We start from the raw sequence: 27,180 nt of genomic DNA on the forward strand, positions 1-27,180 counted from the left end.
TCATAATAATAATTAGCCTTTAAGATTAAAAGATTGCGCGATAATGTCAGTCATATTTTAATAGTAATTATTATTAAATGGTCACTTCAGACAACGGGGCGAAGGGGCAGAGGACTGAGCGTCTCAAACTATCACAATGTGTGTGGACGTCCCTGTTTTGTGCCGTTTTAGTGTCCACTCCTTCCTTTTCATCTGCGTCTTTTCAGTCGTCGTCTGAATCTGCTACAAACGGACACAGGCCAGCTACACCACGACAACACACATACGCGTACATTTCTTCACAGCAGTGTAAAAATGGACTAACAGACATATTTAGTCCGCACTTTGAACGCTCTCTGCTAACGGGGAGCTGGTAGAAGAAGATGACCCTTTTCTCTTCGCTTGAGGAGGCTTTGCTGCTGTGTGGGGGAGTGGGTTACATCCTGTGGCGTTTCCTGTGTTTGTAAACTAGACGGTCTTGGAAACGTCGGGCGAGTGAAGCTCAAAAGGTAGATAAATATCTCTTCGTTTTTCTTCGATGCTCGGTGAATTTTGACTGTGCATTCAACTGTCTGCTTTTTCATGTGTAAGCATTCATGCTCGGAGATGGCAGCAAAGGGATTTAGCTATATTTACAGCGTCAATGATGGCCATGGCTAGCTCGCTAACAAACGTTAGCTTAATCATCGGGAGGGGGAGGCACTCGCAACGACGGCCATCACGAATGTCTTTATCTCTCTATCTCGAACCAGTTGAGCTTGTGTATTACAGTATTATCACGGTGAAGAGATTTATTGGTCCAATCTGCAAGATAGATACTCTCGTAAAGCTACCGTATTAACCCGGTGATCAGGTGGGCTGAGAAAATGTTCGATTACTGATATTTCAGTGGGCGAGGGCGCCAGCGAGCAGCTAGCTGCTGGCTAGCTGATGTTAGCCAGCTTGTTCAACATCAGCAAAACTAACGCTAGGTTTGGGTGGTGGTGCGAAGGCCAGCTCAGTCAGTGCTGTTTATTTCAAAAGCATTATTATGTTAAGACACTTCTTCTACTGGCCACCAACACAACAATACTCAATGAAATGCAGCTACACGAAGTGGCCTTGTGAGTCTTTTAATTAGCGTTAGCCACCGTTAGCGCTAAGCTAGCTGTCCATAGCGAAAGCACTGTAGCGTTAAACTGTGTGTTTGCCTCCGTCTGGCTATCATTAAACCACATAATGGTACATTAAGCCTAACAGTTAACTTGTGTCACAGTTGGAGAAAAGAACAAACGGAGCTAAAACGCAAGCTAACGTTACAGCATGAAAAGCCAACATAAGATACAGCAGTGTTTCTTTGAGAAAATAATGGCCTCCTCTTCACATACTTGCTAAGACCTAATGGCAAAATGTATGTTATACTGTATCAGGTTAGCACGGGTGCAGACCCAAAGCAAAGCTGTGGGTCTGCACACGTGCTTATGTATAAATATATCTCATAAGTTATATTTTACATTAAGAATTACAGAATTATAACCACTGTCACTCATAGATATTTCATGTAACGTTAGGCTTACGCTCCCAAATTGTGTCCCCATTTAGCTAATCAGAATTACTTTAACGAGATTGAATGTTTTCTCCAAGATTGTTGTACTAAACAAAGTTAAAGCTGAAATATATTCTTTTAATCAGACATTAGGGCTCTTCTTTGACTTTAATGAAAATAACAGAAACAGTCTCAGAGCAGTTTATAAATTACAACTGCCCCCTCCCATTATTTACTTTTTTACAATTAGTTCACTATTTTTGCCATGTTATGTATACTTCCAAAGGTGGTTTTTGAACTTATAACTTAAATGTTACAACCATAACCCCATACACCTTCAATACAGAACACTAAAAATGGATAGACACGTTTAAATCACATAATTTTAAAAATCACTGGTGTGACTGGTTGTGTGTTATAGTGAGCAGAGATTGGGAGCTCTTTTTAAACACTAACATGTCTAGTAGTAAAAGCATTACAATATCAGTCTTTGACCATTTGAGTTTTTGTTGTGATTGGCACTGGTCAAACAGTTCTTTTTTTGTGCATTTGAATTTTGTTATGTATTTTAGGAAGGTTTCGATTACAAATAGTTAGCCTAATACATATGTTTTAGAACTTTTCAGTGCATAGGTTTAATATCTTGACATGCTAGAAGATCTTAGATGTAAGAGTATTAGTCATCTCATTTGTTAGTTAAAGAAAATGACGTTATTCTGTAGTTTGCCTGGCTGTAGATGTTATTTTCCCAGATTCTTCCCTTTCCCTAAATTTCTCTGCAGACCTCTCTTCATGTTTCAACTTGTTTCCCTCATGTCATACAAACAAGTGCAATTAACCTGCTACACTGCCTCATTTAGACCCAGAACATCCAGCTGTGCTTTGTGGTCGGATTGTAAGCAAGCAGTTTAGTGTTGTGGGGAGGCAGGGGAGATTATTGCCTTTTAATGATTATTCTTTGGCATCTATAATTGGTTCTGAATCTAAACTGGTTCCAGAGTTAAAACTAGAAATGTGCTTTTTGGTGTCACTTATTGATTTACAGAAAGCAAATTTTGATTGTGCTTCCATCTGCTATAGTGGTCATGTATTCAGCATGTTAAGTGTGTATTCTTTACAGTAGACCCACAGTAGGGATACAGCAAAATATTTTCATTGTGCAAAAGTAATTACATACAGCTCTGAGGTTTGTCTTAGATGAGGAAGTGTTCAGTGTAGCATAGTGTTGTTCCCAGTAGAAGTCATATTTTAAGAACATTAGGTGAAAATCACAGTTCAGGTTGACGTTGAACTACCCTAAATTTCAATGTGTCAGCTAGACAGGTGATTTTTCATACATGACAAGATAATTTTATTAGTGTTTATTGGAACAAAGTCATTTGGGTTTTGTGTTTTTTATTAATACTACTACTAATAATAATGAATCCTTGTTTTCCCCCAGTAGAAAAATAGATAGGATGTTCAGCTGTTGTCCCAGCTACAACTTGGTTATGGTCAAATTATTTTATCATTCAGAAGCAAATAATTGTGGAAGTCCCTCAGGTGCTTGCTTACCATGGTCAACTAGGGTAGTTACGAGGTAAATATGCAGTACGTTTAATCACGTATTGGCCACAGCCAGTAAACATTTATGGTTAGTTTTTTGTAATGGCGAGTATGATGACTTATTACTCTGAACAAAAACCAAGCTAAATCTACTAATATGGTTGTACAAATGACATATATTTATGTGTGTTATATTTGTAATGTTTAAATACCATTGGGGAAAATGGCCATCCTAACTGGAGTTAATGGATTATGTAACGATAAGACAGCAAGTGATGCTGTTGTCATTTAATGCTTGTCTGTTTCATCCACATCCTCCTCTTCCTCAGTTTTAATGCTAGATGAGTGAGGTGGGTGTGGCTTCCCACCAGCCCGACCATCCTGACTGACGGATCTCTGGATGACCTTGTCCCCACCCCTGTCCCTGCGCTCACATACACCACAGCAATGTCACATCTGCCCAGCAGCTCAGTCCGCGACCATATGAAATGGGTTTGTTTTGAGAACACCAAAGTGGTTACAAATAACTTTCCTTGCAGTCTTGTGTCACTCAGGATGTTGTCGTTGATGACTAGCTTGGCAAATGCCATGTGACTGGCTATATTGTCTTAGATGCAGATACTTTCAAATTGCAGACCGTTTTCAGATGTTTGATAGAATTGGTAAACTGTTACTCTTCCTTTTTTCTCTACGCAGGCGGGGCTGCTTGGCTGCGAGGCTGTCCTCTCCAGCATGGCCCTGATGCAGGCCAGCTCCATGGCTGCTCCGCCCAAAAAAATGATGGCTCCACTTGGCCATGGACCACCGCAGAGAGAGGGACCTGACCGTGCTCCCCAGAGCCATATGATCCTCCCGTCTGGAATGAGCTGTCCACCCCTGGTTAGCACCCACCTGGGAAATGTAGATTGGGAATAGGCTGTTGAATGCAGTGCTTTTAATACTGTGAAGGGTGTAAACCTATTGCCCTCATGAAATTAAAAATTCGAGCGTGGGAGGACTTATCCCTAGAATGCAGTCATGATGATTTGTTCTACTTATTATTTTGTTAACTTCAAACATCACTACCAGGTTACATAGGGGTAAATGTTGCAGTATTAGAGGCTCCACATATCCCATTGGCCTTTTTCCTCGCCAAAAAGGACAGTTCCTCCATCAGAAATTATTCAAATTGTTTTAAAATTGTGTGGTCTTACTAGAATCACAATGTACAAACCCACACTATTTAACACTGGCTTCTTCAGCTGGCGGTGGCAAAAATATACATAATAGGGAGTCTATCATTTCATGTCGTCATGTTCAGATATTCTGTTTTTAGTTTTAAAGGTTACAGATCTGATATCAGGAAATAATTGACCTTTTCTGGCTCTGTAGCTTATCCGGAAGGAAGGTGATTTCCAAGCTCCCCGCCTGCTGGATGAGAAGGACATGAGGGCCAACGAGGACATGCAGCAGAAAAAAAAGAACAGGAAATCAGTAACGCCCTGCAAAGTGAGAGAACAAGAAGGAAGGGGAGGGAAGGTCAGTGGCTGTGGTGGCTAAATAGGGAAGGGTCTCTGCAGTGAATTTTTATTTTTCCTCACTTAATGAGATGCGTAGTTAGCCTCTTGCACACATTTTTGTAAAAAGCAATCAACTTTATTCAAGTGCGCCTCACTTGGAGCTTTCATGTGTGCACATTTTGTTTGTGTGGGGGTGGTGGGAGGAGTTCAGGGAAGATGTGGAGGGGGTGGAGGATCTCGAGAGAGAGGAAAGAGGGGGAGGGGAGCAGAGTGAAGCGGAGCACAATAACTGCAGTTGTGTGCATAACGGGGGAGCAGTAACATGAGGGCATTAGGCCATTGGAAGGGATTGTGGGGTATTTGCGAATTCAGATGTTAATTATATGTAGTTGGGAGAAAAAAATAACTTCTGTATCTTGCTCTTTCATGCAAGAGATAATTTGGGTTTTAGAAAAAAATAAACGTTCATGAAAAATTAGGATTTTGTATGCCTCAGATTTACTTAAATCTCACAGCAGTTTTAGATATTCAGCAGGTTCTGACCAGTCGTGGGTGGGAATGTTTGACAAATTGTACCATTGTGTTTGTGCTACACTACACTGTATCTCAGTTTGTATGTTGACCCTTTGTTCTTGCTGTCCTCATTAGGGCACAGGTGGAGATGAGAATGGTCCCTCATCCAAAGTGCAGAAAAACTTTATTTGTGATCACTGTTATGGAGCATTTAGGAGTGGATACCACCTGAAGAGACATATCCTCATTCATACAGGTATGGGTCACGCTTGGAACAACTCCAGTTCACAGTTAAGCCAAAACAGCTTTTAATGCCTGATAACATGAATCATTTGTTGAAAGAGGCCCTGAAAGCTTGAGTTGGAATGAATCTAGGAGTGTGCAGCAACTGTAAGGTTTTGCAATGGCCTGCTTTAAAAAAACACAACAACCTTGTTTGGTAATAGTTTTTGCCTCACAGCTAATTGGTGGTATCTGTGGGGACTTTGACTAAAACTGGTGCTCTTCGGTTTAGGGGAGAAGCCGTATGCTTGTGCCGTATGTGACATGAGGTTTATTCAGCGTTACCACCTGGAGAGACACAGCCTCATTCACACGGGTATGCGTCCTTTAACCGTACCCATATTACATAAATCAGACTACATCTGTTGTCTGTCACTTGAATCAATGGACAGATGCTCAGGGTTCATTTTGTCTGTGGACAGTAACTTCCAACAAAGCCGCCCCTCAAAATCTGTTCTCCTTCAAGATATAAAGCACAGTATTTGTCTTACAAATATTGGTCCCCCAACACCTGGAAAAAATTACAGAAGGCAGTGTAATACAGTGCGGTCCAACAGTCCTGAGTCCACTATTAAAAAATGTTGTTTATGATAAAAAATTATGGTTTTTTTTTTTTTTTGTTTGTTTGTTTGTTTTTTTGGTCCTTTTGGGATGGCCATTATTCACTATAATCATAGCTTATATTTTGACTGCCATCAGTTGTATAAGTGTTTGCAGGATTTGTGAACCCATTGTTTGAAAGCTATTTCAGAGGATTCCAGAGATGTCGGAGGCACGTTCCTCCTTTTTCACCTGAATGCTAAGTGGGGTCGGGTGGTGTCTGTGGAAACTGTCACTGCAAATTTTAAAATTTGATTTGTATGTAAAAACAACTTTCCTCCTGTTTTCACCTGTGATACTTTGACATTGTTTAGCTCGACTTGTTTTGTTGTTAAATTGTCCTAACGAGTCAAATGAGAGGTTCTTTGTTCATTTGAATTTGTGTTGCTCATGCAAATGCTGTTGGGTCCTTCAGAGACGTCAGCTTGATACACTGGTCTTTTTACGTGGTGTGGTCACTTTAACAAGGAGCCACACCCAGGATAATATGTGTGTTCTGCCATCTAGCAGTTGCTGCATGCTCTGTAAACACCCTGTGCAGTACAACACTTCAGTGCACTATTGGGCAACGCTTGATTACAACTGGTTGTGGTCACAAGTACAGCAGACCACCTCTGACCACCCACGCTGTTCCACCATCCGACAAGCACTTCTGTTGAGGCATACGGCCTGCTTTATTCGTAAAGTCTGCCATGTCTTGGTTTGGATGATTTGTCTTAAGAAAATCTTTGCAGTGTTTAGTCCCATTCTGTTTAGAGGCAGACTGGTGCTGGGAAACTTTCCTTCTACCCAAGAGAACCACTTGGCTCCACAATATTGGTTTCAAAATAACATTCAAACCACGTTCACAGACAAGTTTAAAGTGTGTTGGATTTGAAACTCAACGTTAAAGCTACTAATTCCATTGAAAGACCAAAATAATTTAATTTAGTAATAACTGTGCTGTTGTTTGAATGTTCAGATATTTGTGACTTTTTTTTGTGCATTTCTTAAATTAAAAATATTCATGTGCATCAGTGCTTAGATTTTCTTGAAACAACTGAGAAAAACAAGTTATGTATTTTAAAACAATGCAACAAACAGTTCTGTAAACAAGACTTTTTGATAGTGGACTTGAAAGTGGACTTAAACTTGTGGACCCCAGTGTATGTTTGTGAAAGCCTCAAAGCACAGGCCGAAAAAACATGCAAGATTTATTTATATATTTTATTTATTTGTATGTAATTATAACTTTGTCAGTGAAAATAACTGCATGGACATCAAAGGACTATGTTCTTGATTGTTTAGTTAAGTGAAAATTGAGGACTTTAGTTAAAAACATGTCAATATTTGCGTTGCACCCTTTCACACAAAATTCTTTGTTTTTCACTGTTTAAGAAGTATGCACTGTGGGTAAGTCAACTTCCAACCTAATTGTTTTTCCAAGTGAGTGACTACTGCCCCAGTATTCACTAGAAGAAATGCATCAGCAGTAAACTAAGTGATAGTAAACTTGACATATACATATTTGTAGATAAATATAATTTTATTTAAATATCCCAGAAGCTTGAATACACAAGTGCTCTTTGTGGCAACATTGCATCTGTTCTTTCTGTTTTCCACATAATCAATTTTGTGATTTTTCTTTTCCACATTTTCCCTCATTCAATAGACTGAATAGCTAATAATGTTATGCTCTGTGTGTGTAGGGGTGAAGCCGTACGCTTGTTCCATGTGTGACATGCGGTTTTTCCAGCGTTACCACCTGGAGAGACACAGACTCACTCATACGGGTATGCGTCCATTTACCGTACCCAGTTCAAGTTAAGACACTTTACTTAATCAGATTTAGATCAGTATTTCTCATTCAAGAGAATTGTGACAACAAAAACAGTCACAGTCTAAACAACCATACAAACAACATATAAACAAACCAGACCCAAACCACTTCTTTAAGAGTTAATCAGAAAAATAGTGACAGTATGTTTTTATATATTGGACTAAATGTTGACCAAATTTTTAAACAGGTCTGTAGTATTACATCTTGCATATTATAAAAAGATTTTTCAGTACCCCATTTTAAGGGGTCCCAGTGGTGGGATCACTTCAGAGTGGATTTAATATAAGCAAAATAGTGACCGCAACAGTGAAATAGTAACACAGTACATTTACAGTGTAATGCGATCTAATAGAAAGCCATGCAATAAATCCATCTGTTAAGAAACATACATCTTTTGTTGTATTTGGTGGAAAAAATATAGACATGATTTTTTTTCCAGTCCAATACAACAACAGAATCAACACCCTCCTTACACAGAATGGCTTGTTATTGATTATATCCAGTTATGGGTCAATATTGTAATGCACTGTATGAATAGATGTTAAGTGCTTTCAACAGCTGACATGAACTGAAATAGCTCCTGTGGACCCCTCAAAGTGTATTATCCCTCTTGTACCATTGCTGCTCAATAAAATTTACAAAATTATATTTTTTAGTTAATTTGTATTCTCTGAGGTTGTTGTTACTGATTCATCGCTTTATCGAGCTGAAGAGACAAAGCTAGCTTTCTGCTAGCCTACATTGTACTATATTAATTATTAATGGCTGAATCCATCATGGTTAGGATTTTTGAAGGATCTGACATGGTGTTACAGCCACAGTATAAGAGAGGGGCGTGATTGGTCACAAAGTGTTAAGGACAAAAGTGTAATTTCACAAGCTCTTTACACAGAGATCGTGCTGTAGGGCCGCTACCAGTTCTCTTCTTCAAGCCACCTTTACATTTTTATTACAGAACCAAATGATGGTGGCATCATTCTGCTCCGGTGTGTGATTTTAGACGGCATGCTTACATTGCGGAATTAAAAGAGGCGGCATGAGCCTGACGTGTAACACAACAGCGTTGGTCTCTAGTGTGACATATTCGCGTTGGCAGCAGTTTATAAACAATTACATAACAATTTACACAATAACAATAATTTGCCATCTCTGATATATGGCGGCTGATCTCATCTTCGGCTTGGAGGCTAAGGAGCTCCCAGTCCTCATTGTTTTCACAAATTGCAGACAGCAACTTTTTGGTGGGTTGCATGCATAACAACTAGTCAAAATGTCACACGTGCCGCCCATGATCCCGTCCTGCTGACTGTATCGTTCATACAGATGTCGTTTTAGGCGCCGCTCCCACCTCCAATCCCACCTTAAAGGCAAGACCACTCCGTCCCCACATTTTGTAAACATATCTTTTATATAAAACAGCAAGGCAGCATAATGGCGTGAAATCCCACCTTGAAGAGGTCGTGTAAAAGCAGTGACAGACACACAATTTTTCAGGGAACTGTCTCACTCAGGTGTTTGGATAATCTGTTTATGCATGGCTTTTATTACTTATTATTTTAAGTTAAAATTTTACAGTGTGTAGCAGTTTGTCTTAATGTCCTCCTACCTGATCCAGCCATGTTAAAGTAGCTGATTACCCTAGGCCATGGTATATTATGGGAATAGTCCTTTGATGTCCACATCTATTTTACACACAGACTAATGGCTGCACAACTCGTGTCTTAGCTGTAATTGTCTGGCTTTTTAAATTAATGTTGGTATTGTGTAGTTGCACAGCTGCCTATACAAATGCTTCTGCTGTAAGTTTATGGCGGGGATCAGATTGGAAGCTTTTCAAAGTTGAGGCAGATCATCACTTTGGAGTTGCAGAAAACAAGCACACTTGTAACACTTCAAAGCAACACACACTGTCACACCACCACCAATTGAATTAATGTGCGCCATAGAGATGCTAAACCAATTTCAGCTTGGATTAAGTTACAACAAATACCCTCACCACCATGTCAAAACATGTTGTCGACACTCGTAATACTGAACGGTGGAGAAGTGTGCTAACGTGTCTGCTTCAGCTGACCAGTGTGATCACCGTCGTAGACGTTGCTTTACTATCTTGCTGCTTGTTTTAAACTTGCTTGGCATTTATCCTGTTGCTGCTTTTGTTTCATGATGTACTGCCGATTATTTGTAAATGCTGCCCACAACAGAAGACACTTTTACCAATTAGAAGTAAAACAAATCAGCCCTTGGCATGAAGCTTGATTGGAATGTGTAATGTCTGCCAGGTTCTGGTGATTTAATGCCTGTGAATGATGCTTCCCTTTGATGCTTAAGGAACGTCTTAGCTAATATGTTGATACTCTGTGTATGTAGGGGTGAAGCCGTACGCTTGCTCCATGTGTGACATGAGGTTCTTCCAACGTTACCATCTGGCAAGACACAGCCTCACTCATACTGGTATGCGTCCGCTTACCATAGCTCTTTAGGTTGTGGTGTTTCAGAAGTGCCCTAACTTTTCCACTTAAAGCAGTGTAAACAGAGATTAAGGGTGTAAAAATGACCACCAAACATTCACACATTCAGAAACATGAAGATGTATCCAGACATGTATTAGGATTGTAAAATATAAAACCTACTAATTTTAGCCCATGATATAAATACATGCAAACACAGTGGAGCGCCTGAATGTACACAACTTCAGCTTTTCCCCTGCTGAATGCTCTACTTTGTTCTGCACAATAATTTCTTCATCACTTGTTCATTTAACTGAAATGACCCATGGTCACAATACACATAACCATGTACTGCAAAACAAGCACTTGTTTCCCAGACAGATGGTTTAACATTTAGAAACAAAAGAAGAGTCATTCTCAGGGAAGAGTTGATGGTTATGTGTTGAAACTTTTTTTGTTCTGTTTCTAGCATATATTTACATACTTTTTATGTGTGTAGGGGTGAAGCCATACGCTTGCTCCATGTGTGACATGAGATTTTTCCAGAGATACCACTTGGCGAGACACAGCCTCACTCACACGGGTATGGGTTTGCCCTTCTTTGCTACATTAGAGCCCAAATACCCAGTTTACTGAAGTTTATCTGTCCTTTGTTTATAGAATGACTTTACCCCGGTTTTGATATTCACAATTATAAAGCTGTTTCACCTGTTGGGCCATGCTGGAGGAGTGCATTTTAGTTTTTGCCTTACCCCTTTTGGGCTCTATTTTGGATAGCATTTCTCAAGTTAACTCTAGTGGTACTTCATTGCAGTGCCTGTAAATTACATCTTGACTAGCATGTCGGCATTGAAAAGCTGCAATGAGTTAAGAAAGAAGAGAGTTTGATTGAGGTCCCTCTTTCATGACAGATTAGAAAATGTTTTTATTTACTGTTGCATCATGCTGGTGCCACTGCTTTTGGCATGTCTGGATACATAAAAGAAGCGAGTGTGTCCTGTTCAGTTTATTATGTTGTTTTTACAAAATATTTTGCTCTGTGTGTGCAGGGGTGAAGCCATATGCTTGCTCCATGTGTGACATGAGATTTTTCCAGAGATACCACCTGGCAAGACACACTCTCACCCATACGGGTATAAGTTTCATTTATCCCTCTCACTTGACAGTATCAGGGGTTGTACATATTTGCCCTTGTGAGTTGGCACCAGTGAGAGTACTTTGACTCAAAGAAAAATTGTAATTTGTACTACTCTGTCCATATTCTTGATTATGAAAGGTTTATGTTTAAGCACAAGTAGATTTTTTTCTCATGTTTTCTGTTGTACTCATTGTGTTTGCTATCTGCTTTTAGTGTTGACATTTTTTGTATCTTTGTATGTAAAGAGACTAGTTGGCCATGAAAATAGATGAGACTTTGTAATGACATAACACTGATAAGTGTGTGTAAAATGACATTTTTTTGTGTACATAGTTCATGAGAACACTTTTCTAAAGTTTGGTACTGTATGCGTTTAGGGGTGAAGCCATACGCTTGCTCCATGTGTGACATGAGGTTCTTCCAGCGTTACCATTTGGCAAGACACAGCCTCACTCATACTGGTATGCTTGAATTATTTGTTCCCCTTTCATTATGAAACCTTTCATAGAAACAACCTACACATGATTTTTTTAATTGATTAGTCCCTCTGTGTACAATACAATACTTATGCCATTGTTGGTAAATTAATTTCCCCTTCTAAAAAATGTTTCATAGAATTTTTAGGCTTTGTTGGAAAACTGTCCACTGAGAAAGTGACTCTCTGTCAGTTACCTTGTTTTGTTTTGTGCATGTGTATTGTTGAGTATTGTATGACATATCCATATGAAAGGCACATTACACTACAAAGCAGTTAAAATGCAGGCATCAATAGTCTAAAATGTTAAAAAAAAAAAGAAAGATTTTATTAGGGAAATAAAAAAATGTTCAGCCTGACTAAATAGTGAAATGGTGCATCTTGAACATGGGTTAACTTAAAAGCTTCAAATGGGTTTCTTAGCACCATCAAGAGTTTGTTTCCAGGATGACTGAATATTACTCGAGCTGGTCCAAACTGCAGTGTGTACGCCCTGTTTCTCTGTAATTAACGATGCACCTTAACTCTTGATGTCTGCAGGATCTTATTCTCTTTTTCGTGTAATGTCTCTGACAGAATTTTGCAAATAAAGCATGCAATAGTGAACAACTTGAAAATATTTCCTTATTTTAATGTCTTTTAAATCTTGGTGTTCATGAACTTCAACACTGAAATGCATCTAACACTCTTGTGCTCTGTCTAGGGGTGAAGCCATATGCTTGTACCATGTGTGACATGCGGTTTATACAACGTTACCAACTGGAGAGACACAGTCTCACTCATACGGGTATGTCCTCATTTTTTTGAACCTTGACCCTCTCTTTCCTTGACTTTGGTCATGCATGCGCCCACATTAATGTTTACATGGCTGCTTCAAACTCGAGTTTGTATTGCTTTCTGTCACTGTATTGACAAGTGCTAATGTTTAACGTAGCATCTACAAGGAGCTTTATAAGTACCTGCATAACAATACCTCTTCCCATACTTTGTATATAAAATGACATGATGACCATGAAGCAAAAATGCCAACACTGTAGTTTTATTCAGTTATTTTGCTTGAAACTGTTAATTGTTTAGCTTTAAATGTCGGCAAGCCAAAAATAATGGTTGCACGGAAAGGTTTCCTTTTCAAACGTTTTTCAATATGAACCAGCTCAGCTGTCACTAGTCTACTTTGACATGATACAGACTACACAGTGAGCCCAATAGCTGAATCTGTCTTGTGGAAAAAAAGAGTTTGATATTGATTGACTTTTTAAAATGTGTTTTATACTACCAATGTGAATCTTTATTTCAGAAACCAGATTCTCATAAATACATTAAATGGATAACGGCTTAGAAGAGCATATAAAAATAATTAATCTTCACTTGCATTCCAAGAATGCTAATGTCCATGGCTTGTAGACTTAATGACATCACTGCACTTTAATATCCCTTTTACTAAAATTGTGATTGAGGTCAATTAAAATATGAATGTTTTTAGTCCATTCCCTGGTCTGAAAATGTCATATTCACATTATTAATACATATCAAAGCTGCAGGAGGAAAGTTCAAAGTGTGTCCAAAAACTGCGTCACCTAGAATTAAAAAAAGAATGTAAGACCTTTTTCTGCATTTTTGCAATTAAAGATAATGAGGAACCAGATTGTCTGATTTTACAGAGTCCTGTTCATTTTGGAACAATTGTGGAAATGATTACTAAATTCTGAATTAAGCAGTATGTGTCGGTAATATGGCCTGGTGGGGGGCTAGACCTGTAGGGGGAACAACACAGTGTGGGGTCTCAGTTGATGTGAGTGGGACTCAAAATGGGGATTTATATTTAGGTCATATGTAGGCTAAAATTCACACTGTGATTTTTTTTGATCCTGTAAAAAATAAAAACATGCAAATAAAGAGATGACTGCTCACACAGCTTAGTCATTATGTCATTTCACATTCAAAGTAATGGTGAGGAAATAACATAAATCTCTGTCACAGTTTCATTGTCTGTCATATTTGAAAACAGGTCTTATGCTGTTTTTTAGTCTGCATTTATAGTACAGTTTTAAAATTTTGAGATAGAGCAGAGTCAATAGCATTGTTTTGCTTAAAATTAAAAGCAAGGTTTTGTGTAATGGTTTACAGAGCAGTTGTCATTAATATTTAACACAGTTTTTCAAGTTACATTATAAGCGTTGCTTTGCAAACAAATGTCGAATTTTAATGTGTTGTGCATAGTTGTTTTCCAACTGCCTAAAATTGTCTAACCTCAGCGATCAGCGTTACAAAAATTCAAGCATTTACATTTGAGTTCAGAAATCTGTATTTGGTATGTTGAAATTATATGATAAAAGCACCTATTGGCATCCTGTGAAAAACCTGCTATTGTCCTAGTATGAATGTGCCCTCTAGGGACTTTGGTTTTGTCTCAATTGTCTGGTCATGTCGTAGTTTTTTTAGGTTTGAAAATAAGTTAATTTTGTTTTCCACAGAGAATAATCCATTCCCCCCAAACCTGTAGCAGTTACAGTTGAACTTGAATTAGATGTCAAAGTCCAATTGGAATAGCCGAGTTTTGAAGCATACTGGAATTTTCCAGTGTAAACAAAGCGCTGATGAGTGCAACCAAACTTTACTAAGCAATTAGTAAAGTTTAACGTCGATCATTTTTGGCAGTTGACTGTTTTATGCTAAAGTTGGTACTTTGTGTGTATAGGGGTGAAGCCGTACGCTTGCACCATGTGTGACAAGAGGTTTTTTCAGCGCTACCACCTGGCGAGACACAGCCTCACTCATATGGGTATGCGTCAGCCAATCTTAACCCTGTCACAAGATTAGGATGCTGCAACACCTGTATGTTTGGTCTAGTCTCATATGGTATATCTGTATTTATACACAAACTATTCAAGTGTAATATCTCATAGATGACATCATCTCATGTATTGTGTAAGTGGATTTTTAGATCCCCTTTGGGAATTTTTGTTATTTCAAACAAGCATCATATTGTACCTTTTTTGTAAGTACTTCTAGGGAAGGACATTGGTTATTAACCACCGACATCAATTTAGCCCAGATTGATACTCTTATGTTATATAAGGAGTACAGATTTATTTTACTCAGCCTGGTGGCAGAGACGCAAAAATAATTCTCTTGATGCTCTGCGTTTAGGTGTGAAACCTTATGCTTGCACCATGTGTGACATGAAGTTTTTTCAGCGTTACCACCTGGCGAGACACAGCCTCACTCATACGGGTATGGGTCCGTGCACCGTGCCCATGACACTCACTGTGAGAAATCTGTGTGACATTTAATATTGTTAGCTCACTTCAGACATACGCCTGTTAAATTTAAGGGAAATGTCAATGTGAATTATGAAGATTTAAGGGTTTCCTAGTCTGTTGATGTTTGCCATTATCAGTTAAACAGAATAACCATAAATCATTAGTTTGTTGAATTTTTTTTTTATGTTCGTTGGTAACTACAACACAATGAAATGGATAAAAGCATTATGAAGAAATATTTGAGGGGAAAAAAAGTTGTGTTTTTGCATGAATTGGCGATTGTGTGGTTAATAACCAATAGTGTATGTATATTTTATATATATATATATATATATATATATATATATATTTTAACTCCTGAATAAAAAGAAATGGAAAGTGAGGCAAAGTATTATAATATTGCTACTTTGCATTTAGGTGTGAAACCTTATGCTTGCACCATGTGTGACAAGAGGTTTTTTCAGCGCTACCACCTGGCGAGACACAGCCTCACTCATATGGGTATGCGTCCGCCCACCTTACCCATGTCACTGAGATCTGATTGTAAATACATTATTTTAGATACAGAGTTATCTGAGGTAGTCATCAGTACTTTAAACAATTTCCTGATGGAGCCTACCCTACATTATGTGTGTAAATGCAACATTAAAGCAAATCTTAATGTGTAAAGAAGTAAAGGACTGCAACATCATCAGCTCATGTGATGTGTTAAGTTGTGGATTTGAGAATTGGTTAACACAGTTGGATGCATTTCTTATTGGATTTAAAGGAAGACATAATTTCTTAAAATGGTCATTCAAAACGATTGAAAGAAGTGGTTAACAACCCATCAATTCTGAACAGATAACTGAAGTATAATGCTTATTGATGGATTGTGAACACAAAATACAGTCTGAAAATAATACCCTAATGCTCTGCGTTTAGGTGTGAAACCTTTTGCTTGTACCATGTGTGACATGAGGTTTGTTCAGCGTTACCACCTGGCGAGACACAGCCTCACTCATACGGGTATGCGTCAGTGCACCTGCCCTTCTCACATTTTGTAGGCCATTAGCGCAAACGGTTGCAACACAGATGTCTTAATGTAGACGTAGCCAGATCATTAGCTGTGTGTAAAACTTAAAAGCAAAGTATTTGCATTAAAGTTCTGTGACCTTTAAGTACATTAAGGTAGTTTACTTACAGTGATAGTAATCAATGCCCTCTAGGACATTTAGCACCTTCTTAATGAGAATTAACTAAAAGGCTATAAAAGCCAGCAGTACTGACACATTTGGCCCCATACATAAGCTTTTAAAACAATTTTGGTCACCACATTATTAGAAATCTCTCATCAGAAAATGATCTTACTTCATCAGCTCTTCTTTAACTGGCATGATTACTAGTGGTGAAATGCCTAGTTGTTTAAAGTGTCCGTTAGCATGATGTTTTCACCCTGAACTGTTCTCCTAAAGGCACTGGTAAAGCAAAATACCTTGTTAATTTTAGTACGATTTAAACTTACATTAGTCAAAGGCTAATAACATGATACATATAAAAGTAAAGGCAGTGATTGCAGTGCTCCCTGACTGTAATTGTAATTCTTAACAATAACATTGGCAGCATAGAAATAATTGTGATTTGTGATACAGCAAATGCAGTCAGTTGTGTAGTTGTCTTTGTTGGTAACTGTAAGAAAACATCAGACATATCTTTTTGTTATTGCATGAATTGGCAAATGTGTGGTTAATAACCAATAGCTTAGGTATTTTTTCATAAAGAATGATAATATTGCTACTTTGCATTTAGGTGTGAAACCTTATGCTTGCACCATGTGTGACAAGAGGTTTTTTCAGCGCTACCACCTGGCAAGACACAGCCTCACTCATATGGGTATGCGTCCGCCCACCTTACCCATGTCACTGAGATCTGACTGTACCTAACATTGTATTAGAGGGTCAGCTGTCTCAGATAATTACCATCATTAGTATGATTATTCTGTAAAAATAACTAGTTGTACATTTTTTCTTGATCAAGGCTATGCTGCATTATGTGTGTAAATGCAACATCACAGCAAGTCTTTACATGTAGATAATTACAGGGCTGTAACATCATCAGCTCATGTGATGTGTTTAGTTGTGGATTTGAAATTTGATTGACACAGTTTGATGTATTATTAATTTGATTTGGAGAAAAAAAACTCAACATGCATTATTTTCAGAAACATTTTATATAGTAAGAAAGAAGTGGTTAACAGCCCATCAATTGTAAATAGATGTTTAAAGTACAGCACTGATTGATGGATTGTGAAACAGAAATTAAAAGACCTGAAAATAATATATTGATGCTCTGCATTTAGGTGTGAAACCTTTTGCTTGTACCATGTGTGACATGAGGTTTGTTCAGCGTTACCACCTGGCGAGACACAGCCTCACTCATACGGGTATGGGTCCGTGCACCTGCCCTTCTCACTTTATATAGATCACTATTACTCTGTACAGAGCTCATATGATGGGTACTTTTGTGTGGTTACAATAATAGAAGACTTATTTGTAGGTGCTCAGATTAGTTGGTGTTAGTAAGACATTTTAAATTACTATTATTTATTCATTATCTTAAATTTCCTTTGCTTTAAACTAGGTTATTTAGCAAAAAATGAATGTTGCCCTCCAGGATTGTTGGTGGATAATGTACATCTCTTGTGTCATGTACACCCGATTAAGCTTAATCTGTTATCCTTGTAAGAAAATAGCATATCAGTGTGTTACTGTACATTCAAACCAGAAGTTTCCAAAGCGGACACCAAAGAAACACAACTGTCAAAAATATTTGTGGCAGCTTTGGTCGCTCTGGTCGCTAACCACGTGAATCATTGAACGTTCAATCGTGCTTGTCAATTGAAAGGAGCTGCAAAACGGACTACTGGCTTGAAAGCAGCGTAGTTGCTGCTTGCTGTTTTCCAGTCAAAAAGCTCATAGTTGGAACACAGAAAGTTATGTATGGTCAATGAAAACAGAAAGCATATGTCATCCCATTCAAACAAGGAAACCTGTAGGAACCAAAGTTACATGGTTTGTTCTCTGGGACCCGCTTCATCGAAGCACGTCAGCATTCCGATTGGTTGTCTCCGAACCGTGTCAGAGCTCATTATCATAAAGTTAAACGAGTTTTAACTCCCCTCCGGACCACTCCGGTCGCTTTGGACGCCCAAGACGTGCAGCTGATGACCAGGTAGCCCAAGTCTCCAGGCTCTCATTGAAAATGAATGACTTCTTCCGTTTTGGAAGCTCTGGTAGCTGTTGGTTTGAACATACAGTTAGGCGCAGGCGTAAATGCAATCTGTACACCATGACCACAATCGTGAGAAAAAAATCCACCTAGCAAGTTGAAAGGTCACCTTGATATGCATCTTCCTGCTAGCATAAGCAAACCAAGCAAAAACTATAAAAGGTAGCAATGGCTAGCAAGTCTTCCGTCACCTCGCCATGGGATTGCCTCCCATGTCTACTGACAAACCAGCCTAATTCATTCAGATCAAAACTAGGGGCTAATCGAGACAACAAGATAACATGTCCGGGTGCCGAGGAGATATCGTGTCTGTTTTCCTCTTTGCCCTCTAATTTTTAAATCTATTTTCATTCAGATATTCAGGTTTTGATTTATGCTCAATCTGTTAGGTTAGATTCAGATCCTACCAGCTGTGTGAGTTCATTTTCACCACACATACCAGTGATACTGGAGGGCAATTCAAGAACTATAATATGGATGTAGAGGATCGAGTATGCTGCCTTTTTGCTAAGGTTTAATGTTAACATTTCTGTCTCCAATTCCACTTGTGAATTCTGGTTCTTTTTGCTAGTTGCAGTTTTTGGCGTAATTTTTAAGTCAGACACGAAGTGATGAATTAAGAATATGTTGGAGGGGGGGGACTCCCTTCCAGGACATTTGGGCTCTGATATTGACATTTGTCAAAAATAATTTTGTGCTTATTTTTGGTTTAAAGATAAAGAAAAATAAATATCATGTCTTCTGTTACTCACACAGAAGTGCAGTGGCTCTAAACTTTGCTCCCAGAAGTCAATAAGCATAACTGAGAATCATGAAATGAAATACATCCACAATTCTCCTAAATTTTAAATCAGAATGGATTCTTGAAACCCAGCCTTACTAAAAACAGTCTGCATATCACTTTGTCACTTAGGAATCTATATGAAAGAGTGATTAGGTTTTTTGGCAGATCAACACAGACTTCATAATAACACTTAATTCTACCGTGACGACCCTTATTTTGCGTTTATGATGGCATTTGATTGCATCGTAATAACAGTCTTACAGTATCTTTATCTTTCTGCAGCATTTTGAGAATAAAATATCTGTTTTTAACCTTAAAAGTAAATGAAGGCTTTGGGAAACTTCGCATCTAGTAATAATTCAAATTTAAACTCAAAATGTTACAGAATTACAGAAAATTATCCATTAATGCCTTTGTAGTATAAAAATAGTCATAACAGACGGATGGTGAGAGGATGCTGTCAGAGTTGTTGCAGTGTCAAGTGAGGATGTTACTGATGTTTATTTAGACAGTGGTAAAATGCTATGACACACACATGTAACATATCTTGGTGTTTTTGCTTTAAAACCAGACATGTTTAGCTCCATTACATTGAAATCTTGTGGTCTTAGTTGCATGTCTGAACATTTCAACACATTTTCTAAAACAGAAAAAATGCACATTACATACAAAGAAATGATGAGCTATTACATCTGTTAGTATTTTAGTCCTAGTGCTAGCTTGAGCTTGAAAGTTGTATTTCTTGCACTTGTGGGTGGTAGGGCTAATATGTTGCTCTGTGTGTGTAGGGGTGAAGCCGTATGCTTGTTCCATGTGTGACATGAGGTTTATTCAGCGTAACCACCTGGAGAGACACAGCCTCACTCATACGGGTATGCGTTCCTTTACCGTACCCTTATTACTGAGAAAGGCTCTGGCGCTTCCAACAGAACGGGGTCACAACAAACTCGAGTTTGGATTGTCAAGTCATTTGATGGGATGTTGAACCAGCCTCAAAATACTTCGCCCCACTTTTTGGGGCCACTATGTTGCGTAGATCTGGGCCATGAAAACAAGAAATTCCACTCTGATCTACACATAATGAGTTGATGACGAGGCCTTTTTAGAACATCAGTTTTCAGATGCTGAAACTAAACTGTTGAAATTTACTGATAGGGCAATTTTTTTCCCAACTTTTTGTAAGTGTTGGGAATATAGTTTGCAAATAAAGACTAGTAAGTGAAAATTGCACGCACTTTGTTGGTACAAGACGCTAAAATTGATTCATTGACTGTGTATTTGTGTGCTCTTTCAGGAGAGAAGCCATTTGCTTGTGACATGTGTGATATGAGGTTTATCCAGCGCTACCACCTTGAGAGACACAAGCGTGTCCATAGTGGGGAGAAGCCTTACCAGTGTGAACGGTGCCAGCAGGTATGCACAAATGTTAACATGACAAAGTGACCCTAATGTTATACTTATGATATTCGTGTATTGTTTAAGGTAGAAATAGACTTTTTTTTTTTTTTTTTTGCTTTGAAGGTTTAATGTGTAGGACTTAGTTGCATCTAGTGGTGAGGTTGCATAACTGAAACTTCAAACACAGTGGCCGATGTAGAAACGTGAAAACATAGGCCATGTTTACAGGAAAACATTCCGCTGAAAACACAATCGTTTCTCATTTTTGTTTTGAAAAAAGTTCCACGTTCAGACGACGTTTTGATAATAATGGCTTTGCACATGGATCCGCAAAAATGACAAAAATGCTGCAGTATACATGCCAGGCCAGTAGTTGGCGGTATGACTTCGCAATGAAACAACATACACCTGCCACATGCGCTTCCTTCTACAGAGTGGTGATGTATAAACAAACAAAATTGGCAACAGCACAAACATTTTTCTGGACGGACAACGAGGTGGAGTTGCTACACTAAATCTACACTTTGCTGGAGAAGCATTGATAAATTCAGTAGGATGAGCAGCACAAGCAGAGCTCAGGAGTCCGCCATTGTTGTTGTGATGGTTGACTTTCTTGCGCGTGCCTAGTGACTGGAACCGTAATGCGCATGTGCAAAAAGTCTCCATTTTCAGAGGAACCGCATATTGCAAGTTTACATGACAACAGAGATGGTGCTGTTTCCAAAAAATTGCACGCTGGAACCCATTTTCAAAACATTGCGTTTTCAGGCACCCAAATGCCGCTGTTTTGTAAACAGTCAGCCGAAACGCATAAATGTCGTTGTCGTATAAATGGGACAATAGTTGTGAATATTATATACCATTGCTGCCAATAGATGCCCCTAAACCCTACACATTGGACCTTTGACTTGTAATTTAGTAAATGTTGATTGTACAATGTGATGATGATAGAATAGTGACACCATCAGCGTTTAGATTGGTTACTTTTAAGCCTGGCATTCACTATGGTATTCTGTCTGTCACCGGGTTAGATGTCTTGGGAAAATAAAGGCTTGTTTTATAAAGGAGATGCGTCAATCATTTCACAATCAAAACAGGAATAGGATAGCGTTGTTGTTTCCCTGGTAGCTATCAGTAGCTTCTCCCAGTATTTGTGTATGTTAGAAACCCCACGTCATTGTGCAACAGGTCTGCCTGTCAATTACAAGTTTGTTCGCTTCCTCCTGATAGTCCGGATTGATTTGTTTTGTCACACCTAAGTGACGTCATCACAGCTGCCCTGTTAACGAGTAACGATTTAGTTTCAGTTTCCTCTGCCGTTTTTTCAACATTCACCTGCACCTTTGTTTATTGCTGTGTGTTAATGCTTAAAGGTGAGTGTGTTTATTTAGAAATGAAGCCCAGACATTAGTGTGACTGCTCGCTAGGCTCTGAGGAAAACTGAAAGCAATCCAGTTGTCTTGTGAGAGTGGCGCCAACAATTATACCACTCAGAAATGCTGGGGGGTGGGAATGTCTGTTTCAACTTATAATTCATTCTGTGTGTCACATTTGATGTCTAAAATGTGCAATGTGAAGACTGACTTATTGTGTCTTGGTTGTTATATCTATTGAAAAGACTTATCCTCCACATTACTGACTGGTACGAGTACTAACTGTCCAATTTGTGTGTTTTGAAGAACTTTTCACGGACAGACCGGCTGTTGCGGCATCGGCGGTTGTGCCAGGGTCGCGGCGTAGCCAAAGTAGAGAACCAGCCATGCTGCGAACCACGCCCATACCCCCAAGAACCCCCACCCGCACCCCCAACCTGGAGTCCCCTGCACCCCCCTCCAGGCCGACTGGCGGTCTGACATTCCATCTTTCCTACATCCACAACACCGCCAGAGACGGGACAAGCCACAGGGTTTCTTCTCCTTCTCAACTCTGTGCTCAGTGACGCCACACTCTAGCACAGACTGACCTTGCAGCTCCAGTCTTGGGATTACTAATGACAGAGGGACATTTGTGTTTTCGTTTCGTTGACTTTTTACTGTGTTTCCTTTTCTCCCCCCATTTTTTTAAAAGATGAGACTTTTCTGTGATGAACAGTGGTCCTGTTTTGTACTTAATCTATTTGATTTTTTGCAAAAGAAAAAAAAAAGTTTTTATTGTTGTTCAAATATATCTGCATTTCGTGGTACTCGGGAAGGGCTGTGGGTATTGTTTATCCTGACGTGTTAGCAACAAAATGGGATGAAGTGGTGAGGAAACGTATTTGAGCTTCTGTGTAATTTTTCCTCACGTGGCCCATTTTGACTCAGAAAGGTCGTCACTTAGGTCCTCGTTAATAAATCTGAACTTTCCATCCAGATAAAGCAGGGAAACCATCCTATCATGCACACCACATCTTGTTTGCCATTGTTGCTAACATAGTGCTAAGCATTAAGACATTTCACTGAGAGCAGTATCTGCTCAAACTATGATTTGAACAATAGGGTTTCCCTGACTTATCCACATAGGAGGTTCAGTTTTAATGATTACTTTGTGTAAATAATTGAAAATGTTTATTATTTCACTATGGGACATAAATGGAGATTTTTTTGTGCACAAAATGGGCCAGAAACAGATCATTAGAAATGGGTTCAAATACAGTCCTCTGCTACTGTTGCGTGAAATCCTGAAGAAACCGGAGTAAATTTGTGTGTTTATTGAAAAAAAAGTGATAGTGCTGCATAACTGTAAACCAGGACTTCCAAGAAGTGGACGATGAGAGGGGCAGCCTGCAGTTGAGAGGCTCTGTGTCAGACATGAAGGGTTGGGTCACAGGAGTATCACCTGTGTATCTCATGTTCTGTGTCATGTATGGCATGCTGATGACTCAGGAAATGGCCCAGGATGGCAGCCGTGGCAAGTCTCCGCCCACACTTAGCAAGAGTCATGCTATTGTAAGTTCAGCTGTGTATATATACAGTATATATGCAGAGATTTCCAGTACGTAACAGAAACGTTTCTCTCCTTGATCTGTCCGTAGATTCTGGTCTAAAATAGCACAGGGTGGCCACGTGAAGTCCCATTATGTTGTTTGTACAGATAACTCTCATTGTGAGATTAACGGGGGTATACAAAATCTTGTGGCCTTAGTGTGTTTCTGTTTTTCATTTGCCTTTTTTTCTCAGCTGTTTATTATTGTGGATCAGATGTATTTACTATGACGAGACAGCCTTTCATCATCATGCTATGTTTTGTTTTTGGTTTTTTTGTTTTTTTAATTTTAGTTTATTTTTTATCCTAAAGCTGTCATGGTTACAGAATGTTGATGGTTTCAGTGGCGCTAAAAGAAACTAACGTGTTCTCCTGTCGAGAGAGGTTGTCTTTTGATGATGATAATGAATATTTTGGGTCATTGTTACCGATTACAGTTTAACACAGTACGTAATCCTTAAGGAGCTCCTGGGAGTTTGACGGTCCTTGTGAGAAGTCAGTAGTGCTAAATTGTTTCCCACTGCAGTGCTGTGGCTGCTCGCATGCCACAGCAGAATCAACACTTGCTTGACTCTACTACACACTAACAATTGCCTTTTTTATCCAAATATGTGGTTGGTGTGTAATAATGGATGTCTGTCATGTCATTGGGTTTAGCCTTAAGTAAGTGTGGATACACAAATAATCATTGTAGTACTAAAAAAAATACTGTAACAGACGATTTTTTTTACCCATGATGAACTTTGATCGTATTGTGTAACAGCAGGGAGCCAGCTGACCAGGGCCACTTTGCTGCGAATTGAAACAGTTTCTCAAACTTGATCTTTTCTGTGACTGGTGAGCAAGTAATTGCATCGTCCCAACTATTCTGTGTAAGCCAGTAATATGAGTGCTGGGTGGGAGGATTAGCCTGCTAGGCTGAACATACATGTACATATGAAGACATCACAACTGTTCTTTGATGCCAGAGCAAGCAACAGAAACATCACGGTTGATTTCACACTGAGACGAGAACTTTGTTTTTGTTTTTTAATTTAAAAGGAGATAAGCTTCAGTGAATATGGAGGTGGAATCCTAGAGTGCATCTTCTCGTCTCTTATTTCTAGGATGTACAGATGTTTGTGTTTGATACATTAGCAGATTATTGAGTTAAGTGATATTTTGCCAACAGTATTATTGGGAAGATTTCTTTACAATGGTCCATTGATTGCAAAGCAAAGTTGTACTACGTTGTTTTAAGTGTGTACAGAGACGGGATTCAGTTTTAAGTGTTTTGATAAGATAAAGTGAAACCCAGTGGCAGCAAAGGGGCCAAGTTTGAGAAATTGATTTGATTTGCTGTGGAAACACTATTCCAAATCTGTGGAAGGGACATCCGCTGGTGTGAGCACATACTGAAATGGCTAAAGGGCAATACAGTATAAAGTTGACATCACTTGTTAATACCTTTTTGTCTTTTATTGTTTTTAGTATTATCAGTATCATTGTTAAAATGCAATAGAATCCTTGAGTCTCAGATAATTTGTTTATAAGATTGAGGTTTAATTTTTACAGACAGATCTGAGGATTTATTTGTCTGGGAATTTCTCATCACATTTTGATGATTGTTTCAAGGACCTTTTTTTATTCTGATGAAATTGTAAACACTGGAGTGACGGGGGAAAAAAGACAAAAAGACAGATGGATATTTTTTTTCCTTCAGACTGTACTAGACTTTAGGTTTTAGACAAAGCCTATTTCTCCTCAACGTGACACAGAAGGCGGACAGAACAATTTGGATCAGTACAGTTGAGAGCCCAGTATGTTTGGTAATTTTGACATTAGAGGCAGTAGTACCACAAGAAAATGTTTTCTTTCTTATACAAAGTCCCTGGTATTTGTAGTAAATTATATTGATAATGGTATTAGATGAACAACAGCATAACAGTAGCTATCACAGATTAGTTGTTTTCTTTATTAGTCTTGCATGCAGAGTTATGGTCCTCAGTTAAGATAGGATCTTGATATTGATTATTTTGTGTAGGAAAATGAGTGCATAAGAATAACTTCCTAAAAAAATGTTACAATGATTATTGTAAAATGGGCTAACTAATATGTACCCTTGTGATCCAATTAGTTTCAACTATATGAAAATCAGAGGAGAGGCTTCTTACTATTATGCTGAAATAAAAGAATTTGTAAAGGACTTTTTGTATGCTTACTGGTTGTGTTGACTTCATTTTGTGTGGTTATGTGGTGTGTAGGCCTTATGTTTTGCTGTTCACTCATCAATAACACGCCATTCATTAAATCAGACCTACTGAGGGAATCATTGGAGTTGTTTGATTAGAAGACTTTTGAGTCATCTAATCAAATCTTAGAAATTGTGACATAACTTTCAAAGAACATCGCTTTCTGACGTCAAAGAACACAAACTCCACCACTGGATATATAACCCAGACAGATGAGAGTAAGATGTTATTCTAACTCGACCAAGTGGAAGGGTCAGGGTCAGCTAAACTTGAGAAAAATCTGTGGTAGCAGGAGTTAGTCTAATCGGAAGAGCATACAGGTGATCGGAATTCTGTCAGGACAGTTTGTGAGCTGCTTTTTAGGCCAATAAAATGTCTCGGGCATGAGGGACTTAACATTATGAGCTGCCCAGGGGCCGTGAGTGGCTTGAGGAAACAGACAACTGGATGTCCAACACCATTCCAACGGAAATATTTGATTTTTTGGCACAGGAAGTGTTTCACTATAAAGTGTTTCAGACTGGGGTGCACAAGGATGCCCTGGGGGACCAGGGGGATAGTGCTCCTTTACGGTTGGCCTTGGTGCCTCCCACCCTTGGTGTGACTGGAAAGGCAATGTTTGTCTGTGTTGGTCCTGTTCATTCCTGAGGGGACACCCCTACTGCAATCTTGACCCAGTCAACATGGGAAACTCTCCCAAAGTCTGATTCCTTTATCCACAACTTTGGGGATGCAAACGGCTAAATTGCGGGATTTCCAAACATGCTGATGCTTGGTAGGCAGTGTTTTTTCCGCCTGGGCCATCGCTGTTGTCGTGAAGGCCTGCTAACTGCATCTGGCTCAGGGACCCCTTTTCTGGGGGCGGTAGTAGCTCGTTCCTTGCGGACTTGGCCAGGGGACTGGATGGCAGGCCGTCCTAGTCCCATTGTGGACCAGGTGTGTGGTGTGAAATGGCAGCTAGGAAAGTGCAAGGTTGCCTCCTGGGAACTGCCGTGGTGCCCTTGAGACAAACACCGAACCTACAGGGGTTGTACCTATACAGGGGGACCAAAGAGCATGGCCAAATGTCTGGCAAAGCAGTGTATGGAGGCAGTGCTCTGTCATGGATTGCCTTGGGGCCTCCTGCCCTTTGTGTGACTGGAGAGGCACCACCACACCCGACACATTGTTGTTTGTTGGTCTCAAACACCTGCTCTCCAAAGTCTGGGGTTTGTTGGATCAATCCACCTCCCCCTCTGGCTAACATTAGTGTTGGTGGAAAGCCTTTTGCATTTTACTCAGATGCTAAACAGTGCCCCAAGTGTTGATATAGTGATGTCATAGGCACTGAAGCTCTAGGAGTGAGACCGGGCTGCTACCAAAACCCATCGTAGCAGATATTGTATGTTTCACAAGCATTAATGCTGTGTCAGCCACTGACAGCCTACAAGCTGAAACAAACATTAATA

General features: G+C 39.2%; 1 protein-coding gene across 38 annotated transcripts; it reads left to right on the forward strand.

Annotated features, from left to right (window-relative positions):
• Positions 1–8: 8 nt before the first annotated feature.
• Positions 9–25,686, forward strand: znf740a (zinc finger protein 740a). 38 transcript variants are annotated; one of them, XM_049588513.1, is made up of 21 exons: positions 10–488; positions 3,379–3,541; positions 3,746–3,928; positions 4,421–4,567; positions 5,197–5,317; positions 5,576–5,659; positions 7,632–7,715; positions 10,133–10,216; positions 10,712–10,795; positions 11,262–11,345; positions 11,728–11,811; positions 12,529–12,612; positions 14,524–14,607; positions 14,976–15,059; positions 15,506–15,589; positions 16,013–16,096; positions 16,877–16,960; positions 17,427–17,510; positions 19,928–20,011; positions 20,434–20,552; positions 22,217–25,686. In XM_049588513.1, exons 2-21 carry the CDS (start codon positions 3,497–3,499, stop codon positions 22,388–22,390), a joined length of 1,965 nt encoding a protein of 654 aa, XP_049444470.1. In that variant the 5' UTR covers positions 10–488; positions 3,379–3,496; the 3' UTR covers positions 22,391–25,686. The 38 variants fall into 38 exon arrangements, with proteins under 38 accessions (XP_049444528.1, XP_049444537.1, XP_049444618.1 ...); XM_049588522.1 differs by having other exon boundaries at positions 4,421–4,537; XM_049588571.1 differs by lacking the exon at positions 11,262–11,345 and having other exon boundaries at positions 9–488.
• The last annotated feature ends 1,494 nt before the right edge of the window (positions 25,687–27,180 follow it).

Source organism: Epinephelus fuscoguttatus, linkage group LG1 (genome assembly GCF_011397635.1).
Source record: "Epinephelus fuscoguttatus linkage group LG1, E.fuscoguttatus.final_Chr_v1".
NCBI lineage: Eukaryota > Metazoa > Chordata > Actinopteri > Perciformes > Serranidae > Epinephelus > Epinephelus fuscoguttatus.

Bases quoted from the DNA above. Each gene is read 5' to 3' on its own strand.
- znf740a (XM_049588513.1), top strand. From the start codon at position 3,497: ATGTCACATCTGCCCAGCAGCTCAGTCCGCGACCATATGAAATGG. The intron at 7,716-10,132 runs GTATGCGTCCAT...CTGTGTATGTAG, and splicing joins ACACAGACTCACTCATACGG to GGGTGAAGCCGTACGCTTGC. The intron at 20,012-20,433 runs GTATGCGTTCCT...GTGCTCTTTCAG, and splicing joins ACACAGCCTCACTCATACGG to GAGAGAAGCCATTTGCTTGT.